The sequence below is a fragment of the Ranitomeya variabilis genome, chromosome 6, assembly GCF_051348905.1.
Source record: "Ranitomeya variabilis isolate aRanVar5 chromosome 6, aRanVar5.hap1, whole genome shotgun sequence".
NCBI lineage: Eukaryota > Metazoa > Chordata > Amphibia > Anura > Dendrobatidae > Ranitomeya > Ranitomeya variabilis.
The window spans coordinates 188319649-188338393 of NC_135237.1; the positions used below are offsets into that span (position 1 = coordinate 188319649).

At 42.2% G+C, this 18745-nt stretch overlaps 1 protein-coding gene across 1 annotated transcript in view; it reads left to right on the top strand.

The window, feature by feature from the left end:
• Positions 1-552: 552 nt before the first annotated feature.
• Positions 553-18745, top strand: part of STAC (SH3 and cysteine rich domain) — a 721335-nt gene continuing 703142 nt past the window's right edge. Inside the window, exon 1 of the mRNA XM_077269325.1 lies at positions 553-996. Coding sequence (XP_077125440.1) covers positions 889-996 — 108 coding nt within the window. The 5' untranslated portion in view covers positions 553-888. The remainder of the gene's footprint in view (positions 997-18745) is intronic.

Sequence of the window (18745 nt, forward strand, 5' to 3'; positions counted from 1 at the left end):
TATATAATATCTATAATTGATGGAATTAGCATAATTCTATCGGTTTGACAAGGTTTATCCAGTGCTTTGCTTATTGCAATGCTAAACATGAGTCTGAAATTAGTTTTTATGCATACTATCAAAGCCTCGCCTATTTTATGGGTAACTGCTAAATAAAATTTTAAAGAATCCAAAAGTTACAGAACCCTGCTATAAGTAATGAAATACAAAAAAGTGAATGAAAAAAATCTCTTGTTGCCAATGCATTGCATTCATTTCCCTTAGTATCGTTTCAATTATTTTGCAGAATACATGTGAGTGTCAGTTTTTTGCTGGTTGCGTGATTTCTCCCTTTGGGCTCGCAAAGTTTTTTTTTCTTTATAGCTTCTAATGCTTAACCAATATAATAATAAATGCCTTTTTGCCATCTGCTAGCCCATTCCATGTGTATTCCTTGTGCAGTAGTAAAACGGCAGTAGCACATGCCTATACAAGCTACCCTAAGCTGTCTGGAAGCGAGCTCCTCCTTCTCATGCCTCATGTGTAAGCAGCCCAGGCTTTCTGCTTCAGCTCACTTCTATCCTGATCACCAGGGCTGACAGCCACACTTCCATGTCCCATACCTCCAGGCTTTTTTACTATAAAGGGAGAACACAATTTATCCACACGCTGCGCAGCCCTACAAAAGCAATTCTAGTCAAAACACAACTTGGCTGGAAGAAGAGACATACAGTGTGGATATTAATATAAGGAAATCTGCAGGATGATAAACCAAGAATTCACATTTAGCTTATCATGAGGACATGTGCACACAGGAGAAAAACAGTAGCAGCAAGAGGTCAATGAGATGCTACTTATTTCTCTTTAATTAAAGGTGACATAGTTAATAGCCGGCACATCGTAGAGAGAATGATTCCTCCAAGCAGCACCATGGGAGACAGCGTGGAAAAGGATGATGAACTTGGAAGCACTGAACAGCCTCACTCTCCAGCTTCCACAAGTAGCCAAGAATCAAAGGTATTTATAATTTGTCTTTAGACGAGGGACCAGTAATGACCCAACATATTATTACTCTAAGAACAGTCTATAGAAAGGGTGACAGCTAATATGAAAACTTCTAGACTTGTTCTTAACCTGACCCAGTGTCTATGACTTGACTGTGCCAAAGATCTCGCTTTACGCTAGGAATCTATACAGCTAATCTCATTCATTGAATGTGTCGCAGGTTGATACCATATCACATGCATGATATCTAAAATATTTCCCCTTTTAATAATTTTCACCAAATGTTCATAGTATTACATTTTCAACAGTTGGTATTCTGTTATTGTTGGAATGACTTCCTTTACAATTTAAAGCAATTCTGTTATCAAGTCAGCAAAATAGAATTTTTCAACGATAATAAGCGGTGGTAGCGGAATTTAGGTGCTGTTTGTGACAGTCTAGATTTCGTGAATCTAGATGCCTGTCAGCCGAAGAATATGAAATGGTACTCGTATTCTACTAAAATCGCACTCAAAAAGTTAGTCTTATAGCTGTTCCCTTCTCAGGCTCATTCACACAACTGTATTTTTGGTCCATGTGCTATCAATGGTAAAAATGGACAGTACCTGGACCAATGTTATTCAGTGGGGCAGTGCCAAAGAAGATTTTTTTCATTAACTGAATCGGCTTGTGAAAAAATCTTCAGCATTCACTAGTGTCTTCCGTGTGTCGGATGTGACTGACCAATTCAAGTCTATGGGTGCATAAAAAATGGATGCCATGCAGGGACACAGTATAGCATCCAATTTTTATGGATAAATTGCAATTTTGTGACATAGCAATGGCTGTAAATGGTCTTGAAAATTACTAATAGGTAGGGTTGAGCGAAACGGGTCGTTCATTTTCATAAGTCGCCGACTTTTGGCAAAGTCGGCGTCTCATGAAACCCGATCCGATCCCAGTGTGGGTCGGCCACGTGGAACGCGAACTTGGCGCCAAAGTCGCGTTTCGAATGACGCCTTCCCCGCCATTTTTTTGAGCCAATTAATTGTGGGCAGCGTGATGACATAGGTTCCGGCTCCTGCGGCATCATAGTGCTATGTTACGTTTTCGGACGTAGTAATTTCCGGAGTCAAAAAATAACATATGCCTTGCACGGAGGGGAGGGAGAGAGAGAGAGAGAGAGAGAGAGAGAGAGAGAGAGAGAGAGAGAGAGAGAGAGAGAGAGAGAGAGAGAGAGAGAGAGAATAAAACAATTATCCACAATTATTATTATCGACTATACCGCACCAGGTAAAAAATCACTTTATTATCTCGCTCAGAATTTCCTTATGGTAATGTCGTGCTCCACGGTGGAGCTATTTTAAAACACAGCACAAACTTATTTTTTAATAGTTTTTTAAAGTCATATAAAAGGTGGAGGTATTTAGTGGTCACAAAACTGGAGAACCCAGCGCGGATTATTTTTATATATATACCTGTTTATAGCTACTAATACAGAAGGGTGGCACTGTATTTGTATCCGCTGCAGGATTCACAGTTTCTGAAGCGCTACTGGTGTGCTTAATTTTATCACCTTTCAGTAATATCCTCAAACTTAGCAAAAACTTGTATTCTCCAGAACACGGATTGTTTACAATTTGCTCCGTGCAAATACAGTAATATGATGGCCAGCTGAACCACAGAGGGCTGGCAAAAGGTTAAAAACTATTAATAATACTGACCGTACCACTCACCAGTCCCATCATCTATGTAACCAGTCTCCCAGTCCTACACACTTCTTCTTTTAGCCTTCTCTGGTTGCACGCATCTTCTTTAGCCTTTTCATTCTGGGACGTCCAGCTTTATCAGGCCTATAACGCCACAATGTGCCACGCCACTGCAGTGTATGTTATCACCAATGTGCAATCCCAAAGACACTGACTAGTCCTCTGGTGATGCCAGTAACGACATTGTGATGCCACTATGTTTGTGGTGATGGCACGATGTGCAGTGACTTCAGAGCCCTGGTCAAGTGGAAAATCTTAGTCCAAAGTGAAGAAAGTCAAAGAAGGTGCACGTGATTAAAGAAGATAAAAAGTAAAGGCAGGGAGGACCAGGAGGACCAGACGACAGGCTTCAGGTGCAGTGGGACAGGTGAATAATTAGCTGAGTATTCCTTTAATTTTTTTGTTATTCACTAGTGTTGAGCGATACCGTCCGATACTTGAAAGTATTGGTATCGGAAAGTATCGGCCGATACCGGCAAAGTATCGGATCCAATCCGATACCGATACCCGATACCAATACAAGTCAATGGGACTCAAGTATCGGACGGTATCCCTGATGGTTCCCAGGGTCTGAAGGAGAGGAAACTCTCCTTCAGGCCCTGGGATCCATATTAATGTGTAAAAGAAAGAATTAAAATAAAAAAATATTGCTATACTCACCTCTCCGACGCAGCCTGGACCTCACCGAGGGAACCGGTAGCGTTGTTTGCTTAAAATTCGCACGTTTACTTCCTTACGTGAAGTCCCGGCTTGTGATTGGTCGCCTGCCGCCCATGTGGCCGCGACGCGACCAATCACAGCAAGCCGTGACGTAATTTCAGGTCCTTCAGGATTTTAAAATTACGTTCTGGCTTGTGATTGGTCGCGTCGCGGCCACATGGGCGACGCGACCAATCACAAGCCGTGACGTCACGGGAGGCTGGACACACGCGCATTTTAAAATGCGCGCGTGTCCTGCCTCCCGTGACGTCCCGGCTTGTGATTGGTCGCGTCGCCCATGTGGCCGCGACGCGACCAATCACAGCAAGCCGTGACGTAATTTCAGGTCCTTCAGGATTTTAAAATTACGTTCTGGCTTGTGATTTGTCGCGTCGCGGTCACATGGGCGACGCGACCAATCACAAGCCGTGACGTCACGGGAGGAAGTAAATGCGCAAATTTTAAGCAAACAACGCTGCCGGTTCCCTCGGTGAGGTCCAGGCTGCGTCGGAGAGGTGAGTATAGCAATATTTTTTATTTTAATTCTCTCTTTTACACATTATTACATTAATGTTGTTTCGATACCGATACCCGATACCACAAAAGTATCGGATCTCGGTATCGGAATTCCGATACCCGCAAGTATCGGCCGATACCCGATACTTGCGGTATCAGAATGCTCAACACTATTATTCACCCAATGATTTTTATGCTCTCTGGTGAAAGCATAATAAAGAACATTCAAGTCAGTAAATAACTTTCCTTGTCAAACCTGCACGATTTGGCAAATTCGAATCTCGGAAAATTCATTCATCTCTACTAGAGATGAGCAAACTTGTTTGGAAAACGTCTGCCAATCTCAAATTCGGCAACAACGTTGCAAATTCAGATTCGTGCTCGGATTCCCAAGTTTTTTTTCCTAAGAATAGTCAAAAGTCGGACAAAGTTTGATAAATGACCAAGTTCATTAAAGGCTTTTTCAGACATCAGCGTTTCCGGTAGCAGCACGGGCCACAAAACATCCCGCACACTGATGATACATGGATGGCATCCCTTTGTCATAAATGTGACTTGTATTCAACTGTTAACACCAAGAGCAAGCGGAGGCTCATAGGAGTATTCATCAGCCACCGCCTGCGCTATAAATAAATAAATTTACTAAGAATGATGTGGGTTTCCTTGTGTTTTTGATTACCCACCAGGTAAAACTGACAGCTGCAGGCTGCAACCCTCACCTGTCAGCTTCAGCAAGTCTGGTTATCAAGAATAAAGGTGTCCCCATGCTGAATTTTTTAATTATTTAAATAACATTTTTAACCCCTTAATGACCGCCAATACATCTATTTTATTGACCTGAGATATAAGAGAACAGTGTTCCCATACAGGTGACAATTCAGCAGCTGTCAGCTGTACACTGTAGCTGACAACTTGCTGCATTAGCCACGACCAGTGTTGGCATCGTCCATATTTGTTTAACCCCTTAGATGCTGCTGTCAATAGTGACTGCATCATATAAATGGTTAACAGAGTGTGGGGGTTTCTTCTCTAACACCATCGGCACCCTGAGATCATGATTGTGTGGTTCTGATGTTTGCCATGGCAATTCACGGCCAAATAGTGGCTTTTGAGTCTGCCGGCTACAGCGGCCTGTTCAGGAGTGAGAGACATTTAGGGCTGTCCCACACGTCCAGATAATTCCGGTACCGGAATAAATCGGTACCGGAGTTATCCGTGTCCGTGTGCCTGGGAACTCACGGAGGCCATACGTGCGGCACACGTGTGCCGCCCGTATGGCGAGTGGGTACCACACGGAGCGTGTGGTACCCACTCTGCATGGTGCTGAAGCTGCTGAAGCTGCGATTCATATCCTCTCTGCAGTAGCGTTTGCTGCAGAGAAAATATGAAGAATAGTGTTAAAAATAAAGATTTAGGTGTCCGCCGCCCCCCCACCCCCTGTGCGCCCCCCCGCTGGTCAGAAAATACTTACCCGGGTCCCCCGTCGGCTGTCGCTCCTTCCTGGTCTGGCCGCGGCTTCTCCTGCATGCGATCACGTGGGGCCGATCATTTACAGTCATGAATATGTGGCTCCACCTCCCATAGGGGCGGAGCCGACTATTCATGATTGTAAATGATCGGCCCCACGTGACCGCATACAGTAGGAGGCGCGGCCAGACCAGGAAGGAGCGAGGGAGCGGGTGAGTATTTTCTGACCAGCGGGGGGGCGCACAGGGGGTGGGGGGGCGGCGGACACATGGATCTTTATTTTTAACACTATTCTTCATATTTTCTCTATAGCAAACGCTGCTACAGGGAAGATATGAATACCGGCTTCAGCACCATGTGGGGGGGACAGCGCTTACTGTAGCGCTGTCTCCGGCACGCCACACGGACCCCAGACGGAGAATGTCCGTGTGAGGTCCGTGTTTTACGCGGACCCATTGACTCTATTGGGTCCGTGTAAAACGTGCGCTCCCACGAACACTGACATGTCTCCGTGTTTGGCACACGGAGACACGGTCCGCAAAAAATCAATGACATCTGAACAGATGCATTGATTTTTATGGGTCTACGTGTGTCAGTGTCTCCGGTACGTGAGGAAACTGTCACCTCACGTACCGGAGCCACTGACGTGTGAAACCGGCCTTAAGTGGTAAAAATACATGTTTTCATTCCTGTCATGTCTCATTGCATTCATTCCCTAACATCATTTGAAGGGTTAATAAACTACCTGACAGCAGTTTTCAATATGTCGGGGGGTGCTGTTTTAAAATCGTATCACTTTTGGAGGTTTTCCAATATTTAGGACCCCAAAAGTCACTTCAAACTTGTATAGGTCCTTTAAAAAAATACGTTTTGTAAATTTCCTTGAACAAAATTAAAAATGAGTGCTACATTTTTAACCTCCTAAAATGATAACAAAATAAAATAACATTTTACAAATGGAGTTGATGTAAAGCAGACATGTGGGAAATGTTATTTATTAATGTTTTTCTGTGTTATGACTATCTGGATTAAATGGATAATCATTCAAAGCTTGAAAACTGCAATTTTTTTTTACATTTTTTATTAAAAAAAAAACATTCCAGAGTTATTACCACATAAAGGGACACTGGTCAGATTTTGAAAATTTGGCCCCATCACTAAAGAGGTAAAAAAAACTGTGTGGGATCCACCCAATATTTCCAACCAGCCAAGCTAAAGCAGATAGCTGAGAGCTGGTATTCTCAGGCTGGTAATGGGCCCTATATATCCCCCCAGCCTAAAAATAGCAGCCTGCAGCTACACCAGAAAAGGTGCATCTACTAGATGCACCAATTCTGGCACTTTGCCCGGTTCTTTCCTCTTTCACTGTGGCAGTGACAGTGGCAAGCGGGATTCATATTTGTGTTGATGTCACATTTGCAATGTTCTGTGACATCAAGCCCACTGCTTAGTAATGGAGAGAAGTCTTTAAGACATCTATCCATTACTAATCCTATAGTTATATTGTAAACAAAAACACACCCAGAATAAAGTCCAGTCTACAAAAGTCATGGTCTCCTGTAACAGAATTAAAATAATAAACCACAATTTTCCTTATCTGTCCACGGAAAAGATAATAACCCATCTGTCCTGTGATGGGTCTAGCTCTGCAACATCTAGATGTCAGGCTGCCTTGTTGCATGATGTGACTATATAGCCTGCAATCCAGCAGAGACACTGAGCAGCGTGTGCTACAGCTGCTCAGTATCTCACAGTGAACTCCTATGACCTGACTGATGTCACCGCAAAAAAAGCTGTAAGAGGGCTTGTGCTGATGTCCGTGAGTTGAATTGAGATTGGCTGTGAGCTTCCATGACCTTTCTGATGGCAACATGAGAGTAAGAAATTTCTCATGCTCACTGTGATGTCAGTCAGGTCATAGGAGTTCACCACAAGATGTGCATGCTGATCAATGTCTCTGCTGGATGGCAGGCTGTATATTCGCATGCAACAATGCAGCCTGCCATCTAGGTGTAGCAGAGCTAGATGTGTCGTGGAACAAATGGATAGTCTAATTTGCGGACAGGTGAGGAATAGTGCTGTTTATTATTTTAAAATTCTGTTTCAGGAGACATTGGCTTCTGTGTACTGGGCAGTATCTATGGTCCATTCCTAGGCTATTAACATCAACCCATAACTGTCTGCCTAGCCTCTGCAGGTTATTAAACATAGGGGGACCCTGCATAATTTTTTTGGGGGGTTCCCCCATTTTAGTAACAAGGAAAGGATAAGTATACAGCTTTGAGCTATATTAATAGTATGGGAGCCTTTATTAATATTGTCTCTTTGCCAGAATATTAACATCAGCCCCCAGCCATCAGCTTTCCTGCTGCTGATAATGTACATAACGGGGGACCCCTCTCCATTTTTTTTATTTTTTTTATGTATTAACAAGTACAGTAAAATACACACCCAATGGGGTCTGCTCATTTCTAATCTCTACCATTGAGGATAGATTTTCTGCACTTGATCTGCCACGTGAATATACTCTACCAATTGAACTGGATATATTTTGCGCTGATTTAAACTGGAGATCACTATGCATAGCAGTATAAATACAGTACGCATAAATATGTATTTTATGGAAAATAAAAATATATATTTGTAAGAAGAATCTAATGACATTAATGGAGACTAATACTCTTGAAAAGCATGCCTTCCTTTCTTTGGAGATACAATTAAAAACTTCGGGTTATTCCATCACATTGGATAGAGATTTGAAATGAAGTGCTTACATCAGGAATATGTAACGCAAGGTGAAGAGTTGGCATGGAATGTTCTGTATGCCAATGATGTCTGTGACTTGGAGCAGCTCCTCTGCGCAATGATGGAGTGCTGTTATCCCAGGAACCTTGACCTGCTGTGTCGTCTTGATGCTGTATGTTCATTCTTACCAGTCAGGTGCAAGTGTTCATGTTTATGCTGCTCATACGTTACAGTAAACGTTCTTGGTACTGATGGGACAGTGGAAACATTTTGGAACAAAATCAACTTCTGCAGTGAATGTATAAACATCGCCTACTTTTTCAATAACTGTTTCAAATAATGATGTGTTCAAGGAAGGGCTGAGATGTGGACTTACTGTGAGTATAAGCATAAGGAAGACTGTAAAACCAGACTGTGAAAGTAATAAAAGCCCTATTAAGTTACTTCAGTCTATGTGTGCAATTTAATGGTAAAACACCTGCCATACATACAAGTCAGTCCACCCAGATGTACTGTACATCTATACTGTGAAATGCTGCCTACATAACTCTTTAAAATACCTTTCAGGAATATTTTCAGGTGTATATTAAGATTACAATGGTATGCTACTAGTTGGATATATTTTCCCTTAATTACATTTTGTCTTCTTTGACTTGTGCCGCAAAATGTCACACTATATGTGTACTTAAGCGCCTTTACTACCCTAAGGGGTAAGTTTTCTCCTTATGGAGAGTGACATGCCAGGTCTGACACACCAGGATTACTACTTTCAATAGGGGGCACTAGAGTTCAAGTTATTTTTAGCTCTGAATCCAGTACAAAACTACTACCCTCATCCACAAAGCACTCCATGGCTCAGCACCACCCTACATCTCCTCTCTGGTCTCAGTCTACCACCCTACCCGTGCCCTCCGCTCCGCTAATGACCTCAGGATAGCATCCTCAATAATCAGAACCTCCCACTCCCGTCTCCAAGACTTTACACGTGCTGCGCCGATTCTTTGGAATGCACTACCTAGGTTAATACGATTAATCCCCAATCCCCACAGTTTTAAGCGTGCCCTAAAAACTCATTTGTTCAGACTGGCCTACCGCCTCAACGCATTAACCTAACTATCCCTGTGTGGCCTATTAAAAATAGAAAAAAACAAAACACATTATCAGGTTCCCTGCATCGTGTTCTCATACACTTTATGCAGTTAATAGCCTCTGTGTCTGTACTGCTACATACTTAGGCTGTTAACTGGTTCATGCAGCTTTACATGAACACCCGATCCTTACACTATGGCTGGTCCAAATAACTAAAGCAATTGTTACCATGCACCTCTCGTGTCTCCCCTTTTCCTCATAGTTTGTAAGCTTGCGAGCAGGGCCCTCATTCCTCCTGGTATCTATTTTGAACTGTGATTTCTGTTATGCTGTAATGTCTATTGTCTGTACAAGTCCCCTCTATAAGTTGTAAAGCGCTGCGGAATATGTTGGCGCTATATAAATAAAAATTATTATTATTATTATTATTAGCTCTGAAGAGGCAATTTGCATGTTTATTATCCTATACATCTATAAACATAAAGTAAAGCTTTTGTTCCCTCGTTATCTGATCCTAGTGTAGTATATTTTTTTAGGCTGTTTACACACTAAATCTTTTTGATGAGTTTTTAGATTAATAACTGAGCAAAAACTGAAACGTTTTGAGGAGTTTTCAAGTAGGATTTGAGAGTTTTCCGCTTAGTTTCCCCTCCAAAAATATTTTTGAACATGGGTTGTTTAGATTCGACTATTGTCTCATCCTGCTTTGTATGGATCCTCTATTACAGTGTCTTTTTTATATTTCATTGATTGAACTATGTTTCAAGAAATAATATTTTTTCTTTATTTACCTTTGGGCAAGAATTGTGCACATGACATGGCTATCTGAGTTACATTGTGTGATTTTTTTTTTTCATTTTTGTTATGAGTTTGGCTATTTTACAGTATTTCTGTTTGCAAAATTGTATTATTATCAACAGCAGATGGACAAGCTGTAACACTTATATGTTAGTAAGTGCCACAAAATTATGTGCCCAACATGTGTCAAAATAAAGATGAAATAGCCAAAACCCTTAAAGGGAAGGTACCGCGTTTGTAGATCATTAATAAATCACTGTAATGTAGCATAACATGCTGCTATAACCAAGTTTTAAATGCATGTGAAACAGATTTCGTGTGTTATATGAGTTTAAAGAAGGCACTGGGGGCTGATATCTTGGTTTCACAGCAGTTCACGACACTATCAGTGTCATATTACGGCACCCCATGGACATAGGAGATAATAGACCGGCGCTGACCCTATCTCTAACATTGTAGCAGCATTAGCAGTGAGCTGGGCATGCCTCTGTGGGCTGCACAACTCACTGCTGTAGGTGTGACTAGCCGCCATTTTACTATAGCCCAGTGCTATCTGCCCAGCTCCACTTACTCTCTAGCACAGGAGAGAAGTGCTCACTGGAGCCGGAGGATGGAGAGTGGGGAGTGCGGGTGATTTACCCCGTGCTTCTCTGTCCTGTTGCTCCAGGCATTGCACGTCCTGGGCAGACATCCTCTGCTCCTCACACGCTGCCCTGTGTGCTTCTCACAAAAAAACAAACTACAAAAAAACTGGTGGCACCTTCCCTTTAAGGCTATGTTCTCTTGATGTGCTTTTTGTGCGTTTTTGACATTGTGTGTTTTTGCTGCCTCAAAAACACATTGTCTTACAGTTACAGCAAAATGAATGTGATTTATAGAAATCTCTTGCACATTGTGCTTCTTTTTTATGCTTCATAATCTGACCTAAAGAGCATTTTTCAAATCTGTAGCATGTCAGTTTCTTTGCCAGATAGGCTGAGTTTTCTGTGCGGATTTTCCCCTTAGACTTATATCAGTTGAGGAAATTCTGCAGAGGTTTTAGTGCATTTCCACAGCACAAACGCATCAATAATGCATGTGATCTGCACCTACGTATGTCAATAAAGTTTTGTCAAAGAAAAAAAAGGAATCATCAAAAGCAAGGCAGCTTTATTTAAAGCATGACACAACAAACAGAGACAAAAAAGCCACAAAGTCAATATTGAAATAAAAACGCATGTTAAAAAAGTACACAAAAGCGCAATGAAAAAAACACAAGTAAACTAATTTAAATAATAGGTGCAGAAATTCTGCAGACTCAAAAATGCACCAAAACGTCATCTTGGGAACGTAGCCTAAGTGTAGGAACACTTTGACACTTTCTAACAACTAAAATATTCCCTTAAATGCTTTGAAATGTTTTTTCCCCCACAAAGTACATGTTAATTAATAGATCTGGGAATGAAAATAATTTCCACAATTGGATGTGTTAATAAAAAGTGTCCCTGTGCCGAGATAATCTTATTCATGTGCCCCTGCTGTGTACTGTGTAATGGCCGTGTCTGACCGTACAGGGACATGGTCTGATCATACCACATCTCCTGGGCAGGGGGGGGAAGCAAAATAGAGTATACAGACATTACAGCACGGCATCACAGCTTATGCTTTTTATGAGGTAAAATATTTCCCTTTCTGTTTTTAAGCAATGTTTTACTTCAAAGAAAGAACCAGCTGTGATCTCCTGCTGTCCTGTCTGTATACTCTTTTGCTTCCTGTCCTCTTTTGCTTACCTGTCCAGGAGCTGTGGTATGATCAGACCATGTTCCTGTACGGTCAGACACGGCCATTACACAGTACACAGCAGGGACACATGTATAAGATTATCTCGGCACAGGAACATTCTTTTTAACACATCCAATTGTGGAAGTTATTATTATTCAAAGATCTATTGATTAAAATGTTGTTTAAAATGAACTTTGTTCATGGGAATACCCCAGTAATGGAACCTGTTGGCTGATTCATGTTGGTGCACGGGCAGCCTGAATCAGATCCTGTCTTTAATTTTAAAGATTTGGCTTGGGAGCAGCTCCGGACTAGTCTAGTGTTTCCCTTGGTCAAAGAACGGATTTTTAAATTGTGCAGCCAGGCTCTGATTCCTGCTGCCCGTGGTTTAGGCAGAGTGACTCTGATGACGGCTTCCCTTTAATGTCGATAAATCTGAAAAGTAAGAGATTCTGATGTCTGACATATCAAACAGTGCAGAAAGTGTCTGAATTACCACATTAGAATACACTTCATGACAACCTTATTTTCTAAATGAATCCTAAAACATTGATTTTTATTTTTACATATTCTTACCTTGTAAGAAAAACATGCACATAAGTTACTTTGTGGCGCGACAGAGAATTTATGGACTGATACGGCTATAACCACTAGGCTGCGTACTATCAGATGTTAAATGAGTTTTGTGCTTTGGAAAATACAATTTTCCCTAGAAAATTCCGCCTACAATAAACTGGTTACATGATTTCAGATCCCCAGTGATCGGCTGTAATCAGAGAGGAAACTCAGCAGTAAGGCTCCCCTTTCCCTGCTGCACGATCACAGGAAAGATGAAGTATTACAGAGCTCCTGAAATCAATGTCCTGTGCATAAAATGCTCAGAGAAAGGCTCCACTAGTCGCTTTGTGCCTGCTGCACCCCCACAGGAAAGATGAAGCATTACAGAGCTCCATGAAATCAATATCCTGTGTATAAAATGCTCAGAGAAATGCTCCCCTTTCCCTGCTGCACCCCCACAGGAAAGATGAAGTATTACAGAGCTCCTGAAATCAATGTCCTGTAAATAAAATGCTTAGAGAAACCTGGTTTCTATTATCCAAGAATTCTCTAGCATGAGGAACTTGTCATTGGATTCATGCTTCCCAAACCACGAGCAGGGTGAACTAGACACCAGCTGTGTTATTACACTTGTGTATGTGTTATTCTGAAATACTATGGCTTTAAGAAGCCGCCCAAGGACTATGCATCTTGGATGGTTAGTCCAAGGCAGTTTCCGGGCAGATTTTTCCTGTCCCAATCGCAGTCACGGACTACTGTTTCCTTATGTGTGTGCTGACAATAGTTATTATTACTTACAAGCCCAAGGTTCTCCAAATAGTCAGAATTTTAGCCTGAATGTTCACATAAAGGTTCATGTTGCAAGGCTTCATTTATATAGAGTAAGCATGATTCTTGGCAAGTAGGAAAATAAATGTTTTATACAGAAGGATGCCTAACAATGATGAGTGCTGCTTGTACAGTGCTATGCCTGCAGGTTAGTGGAGAAAGCATTACTGGTATAGTGCTACTTAATTGAGTGGGAAGGTTGAGGGTTAGTGGTAAAACAGTTTGATTTAGATGAGTTGTGATTACCTGATGGGCAGAAAAGATTTTTAAAGAGTTAAAAATAGTCAAGCATTTTTTTTAGGCTTTCTTCTTATGTGTTAATAGATTTACAAGACGGTAGCTGGTAGCGCAAACCACCTGCTTCACTTGCAATTCCCAATATTGCTGCTCTTTAATATCACTTTGCCCACAGCAAAATACTGACGATGAATAGTATACAGCGCTCTTCCCAGCTTTCAATAATGAAGAAGAATATGTTCCTTCTCTCAATGGCAGGACTGCGTATATAAGTACATCCCTATCACCGACCACTATAATCTATTGACCAGCTGAAAATGTAATTTGCAATTAAAATCAGGTTAGAGATGATTGCATTATGTGACTCATAGCTGTAGTAATACTTGTAATTGAATTCTTCTACTCATCACATCAAAGCTGGAGGATTCCTGGTCCATGGTCCTTTTGTCATGTCCAGTGGATGATGTGTTGTGAAATTGGATTTTGGGCTCCCCCGGTGGCCACTGGTGGAATTGAACTGGTGTGCATCATCCCCTCTGTTCACCTGTTTCCATCAGGATGTGGGAGTCGCTATTTGGCCTTGCTCCTCTGTCACTTCCATGCCGGTCAACATTGTAATCAGAAGCCTTTCCGTGCATGTTCCTGCTACTAGACAACTCCCAGCTAAGTTGGACTTTAGTCCTCGTTTGTTTTTGCATTTTGTTCCAGTTCACAGCTGTAGTTTCGTTTCTGTGTCTGGAAAGCTCTTGTGATCTGAAATTGCCACTCTGATGTTATGAGTTAATACTAGAGTCTTAAAGTAATTTCAGGATGGTATTTTGATAGGGTTTTTAGCTGACCATGAAAGTGCCCTTTCTGTCTTCCTGCTATCTAGTAAGCGGACCTCAATTTTGCTAAACCTATTTTCATACTACGTTTGTCATTTCATCTAAATCACCGCCAATATATGTGGGGGCCTCTGTCTGCCTATCGGGGAAATTTCTCTAGAGGTAAGCCAGGACTATATTTTCCTCTGCCAGGATTAGTTAGTCCTCGGGCCGGCGCTGGGCGTCTAGGGATAAAAACGTAGGCAACGCTACCCGGCTACTGTTAGTTGTGCGGCAGGTTTAGTTCATGGTCAGTTTAGCTTCCATCCTTCCAAGAGCTAGTACTCATGTTTGCTGGGCTATGTTCTCTTGCCATTGAGAACCATAACAATGATGCCTCTCCATTCTCTAATAGAGGCTGATAATTGGCATTGTAAATTGCTAGTCTCCTTGTGCTTCAGCCTGGTGGGCCATTAATATTTTGAGAGATATTGATAAAATTGTGCCCGGACCCAGATAAAACACAATGCAGACTGTATAGTCAGACTCGAAGACGATAGTTTGGTGTTGTATGTAGTGTTTTTGAAGAGAAAGTGTCCAACTGTGTTAGTAAAGGCATTTTCAGGGGTCAGTAAATCCTAACAACAAAGTGACATTAAAAGGATTAAAAACAACACCTCTCTTGTCTATTGTCTGTGTCTGGTATTCAAGTGAAAGGGACAGACCATGAGAAAGTTTGATACTTTCTGGAAAAGGGATAATCTGAATTTTAGGCCATCTGCACACGTTCAGGATTTTTTGCGGTTTTTTTGCGTTTTTTCGCTATAAAAACGTGATAAAAACGCGAAAAAAACGCTTACATATGCCTCCTATTATTTACAGTGTATTCCGCATTTATTGTGCAAATGTTGCATTTTTTTCCGCGAAAAAAATCGCATCGCGGAAAAAAAAGCAACACGTTCATTAAAAATGCGGAATTGCAGGGATTCCGCACACCTAGGAATGCATTGATCTGCTTACTTCCCACACGGGGCTATGCCCACCATGCGGGAAGTAAGCAGATTATGTGCGGCTGGTACCCAGGGTGGAGGAGAGGAGACTCTCCTCCACGGACTGGGCACCATATAATTGGTAAAAAAAAAAAGAATTAAAATAAAAAATAGTGATATACTCACCCTCTGATGGCCCCCGAAGTGTTCCCGCCTCTCCGGTGCATGCTTTCTCTTCCGTTCCTATAGATGCTGGTGTGGTTCAGGACCTGTGATGACGTCGCTGTCTTGTGATTGGTCGCGTGACTGCTCATGTGACTCACGCGACCAATCACAAGCCGTGACGTCATCGAAGGTCCTGAACCACACCGGCATCTATAGGAACGGACGCCGCTGAGGAGATCGGCTGTCTGCAGAGGGTGAGTATAACCATTTTTTAAATTTTTTTAATTATTTTTAAACATTCTATCTTTTACTATAGATGCTGCATAAGCAGCATCTATAGTAAAAAGTTGGTCACACTTGTCAAACAGTATGTTTAACAAGTGTGACCAACTTGTCAGTCAGTTTTCCAAGCGATGCTACAGATCGCTTGGAAAACTTTAGCATTCTGCAAGCTAATTACGCTTGCAGAATGCTAAAAAAACCGCGAAAAAAACGGAAAAAAAACGCAAAAAAAACATATGCGGTTTTCTTGCAGAAAATTTCCGGTTTTCTTCAGGTGTGCACATACCCTTAGGGATTGCTCACATTAGAGTATAACATTGACAAGTGCTTTCTGATGCTTATCAGATAGCACTCAAACCAATGTTATTCTATGGGGCTGTACAGATCTGCATTTTTTTCTCATGCCAATTCGGCAATGCATGCTGCTAGTAGATCCGATTGGATCATATAATTCTATGGGTGCGTGTAAAACTTTGACCTGCACACAGATGTCATCCAAGCGCAGTCCGATATACCCGGACTCAGATAATGGAGAAAATGGAGAAAGTTTTCCATCTTCTCCACGCCTGCAATGCAAGGATTATGCGAGGTAATCGATCGGATCACACTTAGATGACATTTGGCTTTAACTGACAGAGTTTGAGCAGAGATTCATTAGCATAATCGAACCAATTCTCTATTATGAGAGAACATAGAGCCATGTGAGAGCAACCTAAATGTCATACAATACAATCCATAGGGTCACATAGTGATCCCTCATTAAATGAAACATAACAGCTGATACATGCTGCCCAATCCACAGGCAGCATGTATCTGACATCTGACACTGGTTGTGTGTTTTCAGCTATATATGTTTAACTCTGAAACGCTGTGGCAAATCAGAGAAAAACATAGCTTAAAAGACATCGGGGACCGAGCTGCACGTGAGACCTGTCCACAGACTGCCTTGAAGCACAGTCTAATATGGATTTACATGATGAAGGCCATGTGTCACGCAACGTGAAGGAAAGACTAAGGCAACACGAAGGGATAGCAGAAAGGGAACCAAACACTAGGGAATGGGGGAGTGGAGACCCCCTAGACAGATCTAACGTCACCCTATCCGCCCTATCATTCCTATCTAGGTTCCACACCTATCGCCAAGCAGGATACCTAATCCCTGCCTGACCCTTGTGATAAGCCCTGCATCGGGAAGGACAGGATAGCGCTAGTCAAATCCCATTAACACAAAAGACAGATGGGACACACAAACAAGAGGAAAAACTTAGTTTGAGTAGACTCAGAGAGAAACACGGATGTCCTCCAAACACCAGAAAGATAGATAACCGACTGCCATAGCTCCATGACGCAACAGGGAACTGGAAATGGAAATATCAAACGCAACTCCCAACAGTAACTTGGGAGTTATAAACACTCAGATCCAGGTGTGACCACTAGAGTCAGGTGAAGTGGCCACTGGGTCCTAGCATCAGAAGGATCGGGCAGAAGTCTGCAAAGCAAACTGCTGAGACCTTCTGCAGACAGATGCAGTGCAACGGTCTGCAGCCTCTCACACATCCATGACACCATGTTTGACTCTGCCTACAGTCCTGGCCCAAAGCACAGGCATATTAACTGAAAACTTCTAACAATGATTACACAAGAACTATAAGGCCGGCGTCACACTTGGCGTAAGACAATACGCCACGTATTATACGTCCGTACTACGGCCGTAATACGGAGAAATGTTCACAAAATAGTGATCCGTAGTCAGGGTGTGTCAGCGTATTTTGCGCATGGCATCCTCCGTATGTAATCCGTATGGCATCCGTACTGCGAGATTTTCGCGCAGGCTTGCAAAACCGACATGTAATGGATTTATGTGCTCAAATGTTCGGGAAAACATATATACAGTATATATATATATATATGTCATTGTGACACATATATATATATTCTGTATTTAGATTTCAATCAGCGCGATATCTGTGAACAGCCGGTAATTCAATTGCCGGCTTTTCATTTCTCCTGCACAAACCCGACAGGATATGAGACATGGTTTACATACAGTAAACCATCTCATATCCCCCTTTTTTTTGCATATTCCACACTACTAATGTTAGTAGTGTGTATGTGCAAAATTTCAGCGCTGTAGCTGCTAAAATAAAGGGTTAAATGGCGGAAAAAATTGGCGTGGGCTCCCGCGCAATTTTCTCCGCCAGAGTGGTAAAGCCAGTGACTGAGGGCAGATATTAATAGCCAGGAGAGGGTCCATGGTTATTGGCCCCCCCGTGGCTAAAAACATCTGCCCCCAGCCACCCCAGAAAAGGCACATCTGGAAGATGCGCCTATTCTGGCACTTGGCCACTCTCTTCCCACTCCCTGTAGCGGTGGGATATGGGGTAATGAAGGGTTAATGCCACCTTGCTATTGGAAGGTGACATTAAGCCAGATTAATGATGGAGAGGCGTCAATTATGACACCTATCCATTATTAATCCAATTGTAGGAAAGGGTTAAAAAACACACACACACATGATTGAAAAGTATTTTAATGAAATAAACACAGCGGTTGTTGTAATAATTTATTGTTCTCTCAAATCCATTTGCAGTCCCTCGCTTGGCAACATAATAAACGCACAAGATACATACCTTCTGATGTACTGTCAGGTCCAACGATGTAATCCATCTGAAGGGGTTAACTAATATTACAGGCAGGAGCCCTGCTATAATGCAGCTGTGCTCTGTGCCTGTAATTCCCCTGCGAATGAATGAAATGTAGGTCATTGACCTACATTTCATTAATTCGCGGTGAGGCGCCCTCTGGTGGATGTTCTCATGAACTGCAGCCTGGGAACTTTTTCCCACGCTCCAGGTCATATGAGGACATCCACCAGGGGGCGCATCACCGCGACTGAAGGAAATGTAGGTCAATGACCTACATTTCATTCATTCGCCGGGGAATTACAAGCACGGAGCACCGCTGCATTATAGCAGGGCTCCTGCCTGTAATATTAGTTAACCCCTTCAGATGGATTACATCGTTGGACCTGACAGTACATCAGAAGGTATGTATATTGTGCGTTTATTATGTT